Source organism: Taeniopygia guttata, chromosome 18 (genome assembly GCF_048771995.1).
Source record: "Taeniopygia guttata chromosome 18, bTaeGut7.mat, whole genome shotgun sequence".
Taxonomy (NCBI): Eukaryota; Metazoa; Chordata; class Aves; order Passeriformes; family Estrildidae; genus Taeniopygia; species Taeniopygia guttata.
In genome coordinates, this window is record NC_133043.1 from 9527027 (window position 1) to 9538862 (window position 11836).

The window sequence follows — 11836 nt, forward strand, 5'->3', positions numbered from 1 at the left end:
ATAAATTCCTTGCATTGCACCTTTTCATTGGGAGCCTTGGAAATCTTTGAAGGTTTTTATAATCACACCCATAGGTGCTGTCCAGCTACTGCTGGTATGAAAACAGAGAAGCTCAGGGTTTAGTTTGAAGTGTTTGCCTTGCCATGAAGCCTCTAAAGGCCTTTCCTAAAGAGCTCAGGCTCTGCCACAGCCTTTCTTAGATCCTGTATTTCTGGCATCCCTGAACATACAGAGAGGTGGTAGAAGCACCCACAGCCGTGAGTGAGGCTGGCAGGGGAACTTAGTGGAAGAGCTGGGAATAAATCAAATTCACTACATCCCAGCTTTGCCTTAGCACTGCCACAATATGCCCTTTTTCTCCTAATGACTCTTTTGTTTTAACTAGGCAACTTAGTGTAGTGTCTTCTGAGGGAGGAGAATGTCCCAACAAAATGTCAACGAAACGAAGAGTCTGTGAGAAGAAGCCAGCAGAGCCTCCTCTTCCAAGAAAAAGTGCTAATGAGAAACTTATTCAGGCTGAAACCACTGAAACAGGCACGGTATGGTTTGATTCCCCTCTCCCCTTTTCTACCTTTTTTTTTTTCCTATTTAAAAAAAAATCCCCTTTATTTTAACATTAGATCCAGTTCTGTTAAATATGTGTATAAATCACAACTGCGGGCCTTAGGCATTAATCTGATGGCCAGTGATCATTCAGATTAGGGATTTTGGCAGAGATTTTGGCCCCTAGCTAGCTCTATATACTTGGGAGAACAAAAATAAAGGGAAAAAAAAATCTCTTCCAGTTCCCTCCACAGTCAGCCAACACTGCAGAGCCCTGCATTCCATCAGCCCTGCCTTTGCCTTGTGGAGCTTTCAGCACTGCTGGTTTTTAAACTGTTTGGCTGCTGCTGAGTCCAGCTGCAGCTCTGGGTTACATGAACCAGCTGCCTCTGGGTGCCAGTGAGGCTGCTCTGCCTAAATTCCTGCCAAACCAAGTGCAGGGCACTTTGTGCTTGTAGGTACAAAGGGGCTGTATTCCTCCTGAACAGGGCCAGGGAGAGAAATGGGAACAAGAAAAAAGAGAAGATGGGAACACAACAGTAAACAGTAAAAGAAATGAACAGAAAGGACCAGCAGATGGAAGAGAAGCAGGGAGGTTTGATTAAAAAAATTAAAAAACCCTTCCTTCCACTTCAGAAAGCTCAGTGTGTCCTATTTAGTCTGATGTACATGGTCCATGGCACAGACCTGCTTTTTCTGTGGGTTATTTTAGTCTTCAAAGTCACTAATCAATAACACTTGTTCTTTTAATTATTCCTCCTTATGCTTTTTTCTAAGGACTGGGTTTTGTCCTGAGTTTCTGTCTTTTTTGCTTCTCTGCTTTTTTGCACTGCCTTAGAGACAGCATCTTTACTTATTGCCATAAACATCATCTGTTTATGTTCTTGTTGGAGTGCATTTGCATTTGGTACCTCATTTAAGCTGTTGTGAAGACACAGAGTGGAGGCATGTTCAACACTTCTCCTTAAATAGGCCATTTAAAGTTGCCTTGAGTACGATACTCCTGCCAAGTTGCTTCTACTTCCTGAAAATCTTGGCTCCTATTCTTATTACCTGTCTTTTGCTGCTATTTGATCTGGCTTCTTTCTTTCCTTTTTTTTTCTCTGCCCTCTGGCATAGTCTTAAAAACTAAAACCCCGCAAAAGTAATGAAATACCGATCCTCAACATGGAGGAGAAGAGTATTTCAGACTTTTTTTGAAAGCCATCATCCTGACAGGGAGCTCAGGCAGACGAACCTTTCTCTGTGGTGTTTAGTAGTTCAGGCAGTTTTGAGTTAGGCTGGTGTCAGAGTGTGTTAAAGTTTTGTCAGCAGTTCTTCTCACAAAGAATTTTTCTAACTCATAATTCTCTCTAAACTCCTTCTTGTGTGGGTTGTGCAAACTAGCTTTACTGTGTGATTTTGCAGGTAAAGCTGACAGTGTTCTGGCAGTACATGAAGGCTGTCGGCCCTGTCATTTCTTTGGTGATCTGTTTCCTGTATTGCTGTCAAAATGCTGCTGCCATCGGGGCCAACGTGTGGCTCAGTGACTGGACCAACGAGCCGGTGGTGAATGGGACTCAGCACAACACAGCCATGAGAATTGGGGTCTACGCTGCCCTGGGCCTCTTGCAAGGTGAGGGCAGGTAAAATCATCACACCCCAATGTTTTGGGATGAGGTATTAGGTCAGAAAGCCATGGCAGCAATTGCCAGTGGTCCAAAAGAATGGTAGGTTTAGATTATATATTAGGAAGAAATTATTTACTGTACTGGAGGTGAGGCCCTGGCACAGAGTGCCCAGAGAAGCTGTGGCTGCCCCATCCCTGGAAGTACCCAAGGCCAGGTTGGATGGAGCTCTGAGCAGCCTGGGATAGTGGTGGTAGGGTTGGAACTGGGTGATCTTAAAGGCCCCTTCCAACCCAAACCATTCTGTGGTTCTGTGATTCTGTGAAAATTGCCCCCCAGCTCCTATCCTAAGCAAGGGAACTTGTGTAACCTGGAGCTACACAGTCTGAGCTCAGCTCAACACTTCCAGTTTTGCTGGGAAGCCCTTGGGGGTGTTGAACAGGTGATGTGGAAGCTTGAGAGGCAAGTTGGAAAGAAAACATGAAAAATTCAGTGCAGAAGGGGATGAAGCGTTGGAATGAAGTTGTAGCATCAGGACGTCATGGAGGATTGTGGAAAACAGCAGGAAGATGGTTGTGTGTCTGTTTTCCATAGAGAGGATGGTGAATCCTGTGGATGTTCCTGTGCCTTAGGCAGCAGTGGATGCAGTGCTGATGTGGGAGAGAGGGATGCTGTGTCAAGAGAGGGTGGGCAGGGAATAAAGTGAAGCAAAACAAGCTTGGAGCACAACAGGAGCTGCCAAGGGTCAGGGAGCTGTGAATCGTGGACATGATGGGATAACACATCTGCTCCTCCCCTGCCAGGGCTCATAGTGCTGATCTGCTCCTTCACCCTGGCCCTGGGGGGCATCAATGCTGCCCGCACCCTCCACGCTGCACTGCTGGAGAACAAATTCCACACCCCACAGTCCTTCTACGACACCACCCCGACCGGGCGCATCATCAACCGCTTCTCCAAGGACATCTACATCATCGACGAGGTCATCCCACCCACCATCCTCATGTTCCTGGGGACATTCTTCACCTCCTTGTCCACCATGATCGTTATCATAGCCAGCACTCCGCTCTTCGCTGTGGTTATAATCCCACTGGCAATTCTCTATTTCTTTGTTCAGGTAACTGGAAAAATGTGTGACAGCTATTGCAATTGTTCCATTCCTTTTCTTTTTAGGGAAAACAGCGTTGATTTGGGGGGAAAATGGAAATACCTGAAATAGCTATGTGTTTATATAAACAATACATTATTTACTTTTCTCAGAAAAAGAAATGTCAGCAAGATGTGGCCATGAAATAGATAAGACATAAATTTTCTTAGCTTTTAAATAATAAAAAGTAAGCTTACTGCTAGAGCCAGCACTGCAATGCATGTCAATATATTAAAGTGTGGATATATTTGACATGCTGATAGGTTTTCAAGGTAGTGAGGAATTAAAATGTTGAAAATAGAAAGCATCAATTTTATTGATTTCTGAGCAATAATCAAGCTTATTTTACAAACTGTACATAGAGACCTGATAATAGAGGCGCAAGTGCACAATTTGTTTTCTTGGAAAATGAGGCTCTTACAAATTAATTCATTCTGCTAGATTATATTAACTAAATTTGAAGGGACAAAAATAAATTCAACTTTCAGTCTATAGAAATTGCAGTTACCCAATACTCTTTTGTGGAATGATATAACGGTAACTTTCTTGATATTCTTCTTAATTTTAGACAATATTTTAGAGGGTTGAAGTGCATTAGTAGCAATCTCCTTTAAATCCTTAACCTAAGAAATTCTTCACTGTTAATTAAAAAAGTGGAAGTATTTCATGAACCTTTCCATTTCCTGTGACAAATGGCAGCGATTCTATGTCGCGACCTCGCGCCAGCTGAAGCGCCTGGAGTCTGTGAGCAGATCCCCCATCTACTCCCACTTCTCAGAGACTGTGTCAGGGGCCAGTGTCATCAGAGCCTACAGGAGAGTGAAGGCCTTCGTGGACATCAGTGATTCCAAGGTAGATGAAAATCAGAAGAGTTATTATCCTGGCATAGTGTCAAACAGGTAAAACAAAATTTCTTGTTTCCACTTAGATAACCTTGTTTGCAAAACTGATCCCAGGCAACTTTTTCCTACACTGCTAACCCCTGCATTCTTCCCAGGTGGCTGGGCATCCGAGTTGAGTTTGTGGGGAACTGCATTGTCCTTTTTGCTGCCCTTTTTGCTGTGATTGGTAGGAACAGCCTGAATGCTGGCCTGGTGGGACTGTCAGTGTCCTACGCGTTACAGGTACGTGTTACAGCTTTATTGGAGGGGTTTACATTTTTGGAGATGATGTGGGTATATTAGCAATAATCTAAGTGCTTGCTAAATCTGGCGTTAATAAGGAAATAATTAAAATGAGTAGTGGGATGTTTGGAAAACAGAGATTGACACTGGGTGCTGAAATGATCAGCAAGCTGACATGAAGGAGGATCTCAGGGCACTTTGGGAGCTGTGCTGCACCTCAGTACCCTCAGAGGTGACACATGGGAAGTGGCAGAACATCAAGAACAGACCATTGGAGCAGCGTGGCTCAATGTGTTGTACATCAATCCTGCTGTGCAGCACATTGGTGTGTCCAGGTAATTTCAGGCAGATCAGTAGGATTTATAATTAGACAAGGCAAACTGTAGTGACCCAGGCTGTGGAGAATGTAGCAGATTTAATGGCCTCACTCTTGCCAGAAGCATTTTAGATAGCCTGAGTGTGCAAAGTTGCTGTTAGCAGTTTTCCAGTGAAACACATGATTTGGGGAATGACTTCCTTCCAACTTTTTTTGAGAGGGCCAAGTGTTAAATTTGCAAGATGCATCATCATAATCTTAATGTAAGCACTTGATAGTGTATATTTCTTGTCCCAGTAACTGTTTTAACATTAATGCAAAGGTAATTATTTCATTTGTAGTACTAATGTGAATCCATGTCTTAACAGCAAAGTCTGCTGTTGTTGGCTTTTGGGGTTAGCTTTTTCTGTGGCTTTTATGGCGGGGGGGTTTAGTCTTTTGTTCATGCTGGGTTTTTGTTTGTTTTGAGGGGGGTTGTTGTTTTTGGGGGGGTTGTTTTGATTTTGTGGGGGGGTTGTTTGTTTTGAAGTTTTGTTTTGTTTGTTTTGGTTGTGTGGTTTTTTATTGTATATATTGATCCTCTGTGGGTAATATTTTGTTCCTTGTCTTCCCCAAGGTGACCTTGTCTCTGAATTGGATGGTCCGAATGACTTCTGATCTTGAAACCAATATTGTGGCTGTGGAAAGAATAAAAGAGTATTCAGAAACTGAAACAGAGGTCAGCTACCACGAGTCCAGCATGCTCAGCAGCAAGATGAAAATTTTAATGCACACATTTACGTGTTCTTTCTTGAGGCTCTTGAGAGATGGTTCCTGCTCCGAAAGTTATCATTTAACCTGAACAAATGTCATGCTCTGAACTGTAATTTTTTCTATCACAGCTCCAAATTATTATTGCTGTCATGCAACCTGTGCTTAGCATCTCATTTTCTTCTGCTGTGAGTGGCTATGGCACAGGAGATGAGTTTCACATCAGAATATTGGTCCCTTTGTGCTTGAAGTGTTTGATCACAGTCTCACCTGCGTGGCTGGTGCCATGGTCCTGCTCATGAGCAGAGCTGCAGTACAATCATCAGGTCTTACACATGTTTTCAATAGTACTTCTATTTAATCAACTTAATCAGTCCTCAGCTCCCATGAGGAAACATCTCTAGGAAACTGTGCTGCTAATCCAGGAAATCATCCAGTCGCCCGTCTTTGCTGCCAGAGGCTGCTGGAGCTGGCAGGTGGAGCTGGGCCAGGAAAGCTGCTCTTGGGCACACTGGTTTGTTAGTCCTCTGTGCATACTAAGAATTAAGAAATGGAGGAGAGCTGCAGTAAACAGTTCTGGAGATCAAATATTTAATCTAGAGCAAAAAAGGTAGCTAGACAAGATGTGTGATATGTTTTATAAATCAGAGCTTGAGCTGGCAGGAAACTGGCAGTTTTCTGTTAAAGTTGATGGGAAAATATTCATATCCATTGAGGATCCATCCCTCTGTGCTCGGAGTTTTTTCCTGTTAACTTCACAACAAAGATAAATGGGTGTATACTTAGGACCCAATGTTTTTTCCCCATTATTACAAATTTATTTCATCATGGAGATTTCATTTATCAGATAAAATGCTTTTATCTGAGCTTGAATTATTTTTTCTCAAACCTATGTGAGGCATTTCTGACTTCTGTTTTCCTCAGGCTCCCTGGATCATTGAGGGCAAGAGACCCCCAGAAAACTGGCCATCCAAGGGAGACCTGGAGTTTGTGAATTATTCAGTGAGGTACAGGAAGGGCCTAGATCTGGTGCTGAAGGATCTAAACCTCCAAGTGCACGGTGGGGAAAAGGTGAGTTAGCAGCTGTATGTCTGCTAGAACTTTGCTCTGGGTCTCCAGTGAGAGCTGTGGAGTAGAGGAGAGGGTCTAGAGGAACACTGATGCCAGTGCAGGAGCCAGCAGTGACACATGTGCTGTCCATGTGCCAGCATCCTCCTGGCTGGAAAGCAGGAGAGGGAATTGCGTGGGACTTTCTGGACTTTCCAGTTCATTTGGCAACAGGCTCCCATACACCACGTAGGAGGCACCAACGCAAGTGACAAAAATTCAGTGACAAGAATTCTTTTCTGAAGCAGTGCAGATGGGAGAAGGAATTCCAGTTTTTTTTCTGCTCTTTGACTTCCCCTGTGAAATTTTTTGGCATGGAAGGAAATTACATTCTTTGCTTCCTTAATCAGGAAATTGTCTTTATTCTGGGAGATTCATTTCTTCATGCTTTGATGAAAAGTTCTGAGGTTTGCCTGATGGAGACAGAATAATTAGCATGGGAAAGTCCTTTCCTGAACAGGCTGTTGCTAAAAAACAGAATTGCCCTTATTCTAAACAGACAGGATGACAGCATCCTTCTGGCATGGAAATACATGTGCTTACCATGAAGTAGGAATTGTCCTTAGAGAGCCTTTATTTCTTGTCCTTGAATGACTGCATGGGTGTTCCAAATCACCCAGAGTTACGTAGGATGGCTCTAGGCCTGTGTTACTCATTATTTTCATGACATGTGATATTTATATGGACTATCATTCCAATTACATGAATGGCAGTAAGTACATTACAGTGTACCCAGGGTTTGTAGGGAAGGATGGGACATTCTTTCTAAAATTCATATCTTCAGTGAAACCTCTTAGAAGAATCTTGGAGGGTTGTTTGGGAGTTTTTTGTTGGGTGTTGTTTTCTTCTTAACTATGTGCTTTGTTGTTAAACCTGCAATTTGTTGTAGATTGGAATTGTTGGCAGAACTGGTGCGGGGAAGTCCTCCATGACGCTCTGCCTCTTTAGGATCCTGGAAGCTGTAAAAGGGGAAATTAAAATTGATGGCGTGAAAATTTCAGAAATTGGTCTCCATGACCTTCGATCGAGGCTAACAATTATTCCTCAGGTACTGTTTCTGTGTGTCACAATGAAGGACTGTTTTCTAGCAGCTTAACAAACCATAAATAATGGTTTATCCAAAGAGGAAAATGCTTTGTTACACTCAGAAAATTGTTTCAGAAAAACAAACTATTTATACTTTAACTGGTTCCATCCTGACACCTTATAAACTGAGTGATAAAAAAGGATTTAGGGTAAACCATCTTTAGAGCTGAAAGCTGGGTTTGGACTGTATAATGTAATGTATTTTCAGAGAGGATGGGATTGGGAGGTAGCCTTCCTGCAATGCAATGGACACCTCGAAGCAGCAGCCCATAATATCTGTACTTAAAACAGCTAAAGCACTTGTCTAATGAAAATTGGTTTTATATCCAGGATCCTGTTCTCTTTTCTGGAACACTGAGGATGAACCTGGATCCATTTAATAAGTATTCAGATGAAGAAATATGGAAAGCACTTGAACTGTCTCATTTGAAGAGGTTCGTCAGCAGTCAGCCATCCATGCTGGACTACGAGTGCTCAGAGGGTGGAGAGAATCTCAGGTAAGGAAGGCTTTGACTGGAAATACACTGAGCTGCCCTTCAGCTGTGACAGTGGGTGACACCTGAGCACAGGCTGACACTGGTCTGTCATATCTGAAATGATTCAGCCACCTGGTTCTGTTCCAAGAAAGCCACCAGTGCTCAAAGATTTGCCTCCTCTTCTGCCTCTGCCATGAATTATCTGATTCTTCTCCCAAACCAACAAATCCCATCTTGTCAGAAAGAAGTTTTAGGATGACAGGATATTAGGGACAGGCAGCCCCTTAAACACGTTTTGGTAGGAAGGGAAATGCCATGATAACATTACTGCTGTGCTGAGTAAGAGTTCTCTGAGTAAGAGTAACAGTTCTCTGCCTGACACTTTAGCAGTATTTACTTTCCATTACTATTTGAAAGGCCCATGAAGACATGACTGGAGATGATAAAATGCCATGTTCTGATATGCTTCTTTGGCTTCTGAGGCTGAGGTGTCACCAGATTGCCGTGAATGTGATGAATGTTCAGCTCCTTCCTCATGCTGCAGACACTCAAAGACTGAGTCTGGGCTATGTTTGTGGCAGGAGAGGAAGTCTGGGTTGCTCATATATATGTATATATTTTATTTTTTGTGGTAGAAAGGTTGCTCATATACATGTATATATTTTATTTTTTATGGTAGAAAGGACTATTTTATTTTTTAAGGTAGAAAGGACTCATAACACTTTATTTTCATTTTCTTTTTCCTAAGTTTGCATATGCTCAGTGTTATCAGAACTGAGTGTTTCTGAAAGCTTGGCCAGAAATGTTGTCATTAGCTGCCCTGGCTTTTGTCAGAGTGATAAAAGGCACATTTGGTGGCTCTGCCAGCACGGGGCCAGGCAGTGAGTGATCCTATAATTGTCAGTGTAGGCAGGCTGCAGCCTGCATGGGTGAGCTATGGGGCTGACAGAACAGACAGCCTGTAAAATACTTCAGGGTTTTTGGGTAACACGGTGAGAGACCTGCTGAGCACAAGTGGCTGTGAGCAGTGGGGGATCTGGGGACAGTGACAGGCTGTCTGTGCTTGCAGCGTTGGCCAGAGGCAGCTGGTGTGCCTGGCCAGAGCTCTCCTGCGCAAAACCAGGATCCTGATCCTGGACGAAGCCACGGCCGCCATCGACCTGGAGACCGACGACCTGATCCAGATGACCATTCGGACACAGTTCACAGACTGCACGGTGCTGACCATTGCACACAGGCTGAACACAATCATGGATTACACCAGGTAAAAGCTCTGAGCAGCACGTGGAGGGCTCCTGGGTTTGCTGGGATGTGAAGCAGCACTTGGAGGGGTGTGGTTTTTCTCTAGACATGAACACTGGTTCTCTTGTCGGGCAGTGTGTAGGCAATGATGCGCTGTATTATCCCAGAATTTCCTATGCCTCTGTTGGCATAGGAAACAGGTTCTATATTCAAAAACCAGATCCGTGCAGGGGACACTGCCCAGGGACACTCCTGGCACTGTCTGGAAGCTTATGGAGCCTTGTTAAACCAGCAGCTGCTGTAACTTCTACACTAACAGCATGCCATTTTAATTACTTGAAAATATATTAGTATTCTTCATGAGCTTTTATCTCCTTGGTTTTCTGGAACTATAGTTTCAGTTCCAGATTCTTTTTTTCCCCCTCTTCTTGCCCCTGGAGACTGTGACTGTCCTGTAACTTTTTTAGTCAAGCAGCAGCTCAGGGAGAATGTTCATCATCTGTTGTGTTTTAACAGGCGAAAATAATTGAGGAAAACAAAAGCAATGCAAAGATTAGAGAAGTTTGCTTTGTGACACAAACAGGTACCACATTCCTTGTGAGAAATTTTCTGACACATCTTTCCCCCCCACACCATCTTTTGTTTTGTGCAGGGTTCTTGTTCTAGACAACGGGACCATAGCTGAATTTGATAAACCTGCAAACCTTATAGCAGCAAAGGGTATTTTCTACAGTATGGCCAAAGATGCTGGACTGGCATGATGAGAAGATTCCTTGGGTTTTGGTTTGGTGGTTTTTTTTTAATATTCCTGACTTGCCACAAAAGTGACTTGTGAATGTACTGTAATTTACAAAACAGTTTTTGTAGTACACTCAACTTGTGAACAAAGTATTTTACAATTATAAGGACCAAGAAGTGAATTTTACATTTTTTAATATTTTCTATATACATAAAGTATTTTATTACATGCTTTTTTCCCAAAGAACGACAAATATTCTGCCAAGAAAACGTACACAGCACAATTATGTACTGCATTCAGGTTTGTAATTAGTAAATTATATTAATGGTACAAAATACACCTGAGTTGTGTTTTCTGCATAAGGATTCATAGGATTTGAAGTGAAAAGACAGGTCCAGTTAAGCTGACTCAGCTGAGTAACAGTGAAATCCTGTGTAATCTCTGAGTGGTTCCAACCTGTTCCTTTCAATATTTCCCCCAGGACAAGGGAGTCCTGTGACCTTTAGGATCCCTGTCCAGGGCAACTTCAGCATTATAAAATTCCTCTTCAGTCTAAGGAGCAACATGTATTTAAAGCTAAATCTACAAATGGCTTCATATAAAACATTAACTACACAGATCTTTTCTAGTTCAGTAGACCCCACTCAAGCTCACAGGGACATGACTGGACCAGGGGTATCAGAAGTTTGCTGCAGGTCTTTGGGTAGGAAGTCACTAAGAGTAAGTCTCCATGTAAGCTGAATGTGCATGCTGAGACAGGTGTGTGTTTAGTTTATCTTGTTCAACACTTAATCATCTGAAATAATGGACGATTTGTTTTGCAGAAATAATTACCTATTTTATTATTGATAACCAGACCTCCTCAGATAAAAGGAGGCCTGTGTTCAAACAGCATTTGCTGCTAGAATCTCTTTTGCTTTAGTTGTTTGTGTCTTACACTAAGCACTCCAGAAAACCATCCAGCAAGAAAAAGTCAGTATGTTTTACCAGAAGGAAAGCGCAGAAAAATTTTGAGAAGACAAAAATAATAATTTGTTAATTCTTACAAATTATACTTCTTAAATAGAAACCCGAATCTGCAGCCAAGCATTTATTAGACATTAACATTTAATGTAGCAGAGCACAAAGTAATGAATTATTTATCACACACAGAATGTAATGGTTATAACCTGATGGGATTGGGGAGTTAATAGTATCTTCCTGATATAAACTGCACAAGGTATGAAAATATTCCTGGGAATGCATAGCTAGGGATCAGCACCTGTGCAAGGTTGCTGCCCCAAAGCTGAGCTTTTCTTTAGGGGGTCTTGCTGGTTATCCCTGTGTCCTCCTGGATTCAGCCAGTGCCTGAACCATCCTGTGCTGGGGAGAAGGCAGCAGCCAGGGTGATGTGAGGAACGACAATTTTATTATTCCATTACAGAGAACTTAACATTCCACCAGCAATCTGGTATAAAAACAGATCTTGTCAATGACTGGGACTATGTCTGACCTCTGGCACTTTGCAGAAGAGGCTTTTTCAGTGTGACAAGACCTTCTATACTCACCTGGGGAGACTGAGCTTCAGTGTGGTGCCCGGGCACACAGAATTCGGGGGTTAGCAGGGATGTGTGCTGGATCCCCGGCGGGCTGGGAGCTCCCTCTGCTGTGCTGTCCCTGTGCTCCAGGCGCTGCAGCCTTCGGGGCGCTCTGGGGACATTCC

At 43.0% G+C, this 11836-nt stretch overlaps 1 protein-coding gene and 1 long non-coding RNA gene across 2 annotated transcripts in view; one reads left to right on the forward strand and one right to left on the reverse strand.

Moving 5' to 3' along the window:
- Window positions 1-10471, forward strand: part of ABCC3 (ATP binding cassette subfamily C member 3) — a 46722-nt gene extending 36251 nt beyond the window's left edge. The window contains exons 21-31 of the mRNA XM_012578580.5: window positions 386-539; window positions 1951-2158; window positions 2954-3264; window positions 3994-4193; window positions 4292-4418; window positions 5351-5452; window positions 6409-6555; window positions 7481-7639; window positions 8008-8174; window positions 9223-9417; window positions 10048-10471. Of these exons, the coding sequence (XP_012434034.5) occupies window positions 386-539; window positions 1951-2158; window positions 2954-3264; window positions 3994-4193; window positions 4292-4418; window positions 5351-5452; window positions 6409-6555; window positions 7481-7639; window positions 8008-8174; window positions 9223-9417; window positions 10048-10156 (1879 nt within the window). The 3' untranslated portion in view covers window positions 10157-10471. The remainder of the gene's footprint in view (window positions 1-385; window positions 540-1950; window positions 2159-2953; window positions 3265-3993; window positions 4194-4291; window positions 4419-5350; window positions 5453-6408; window positions 6556-7480; window positions 7640-8007; window positions 8175-9222; window positions 9418-10047) is intronic.
- Window positions 10472-11520: 1049 nt separating this feature from the next.
- LOC140685270 (uncharacterized) lies at window positions 11521-11817 on the reverse strand. The gene is made up of 2 exons (XR_012058617.1): window positions 11682-11817; window positions 11521-11581 (listed from the first exon to the last, which is right to left on the reverse strand). It is a non-coding gene; the product is annotated as an uncharacterized lncRNA (long non-coding RNA).
- Between the last annotated feature and the right edge of the window lie 19 nt (window positions 11818-11836).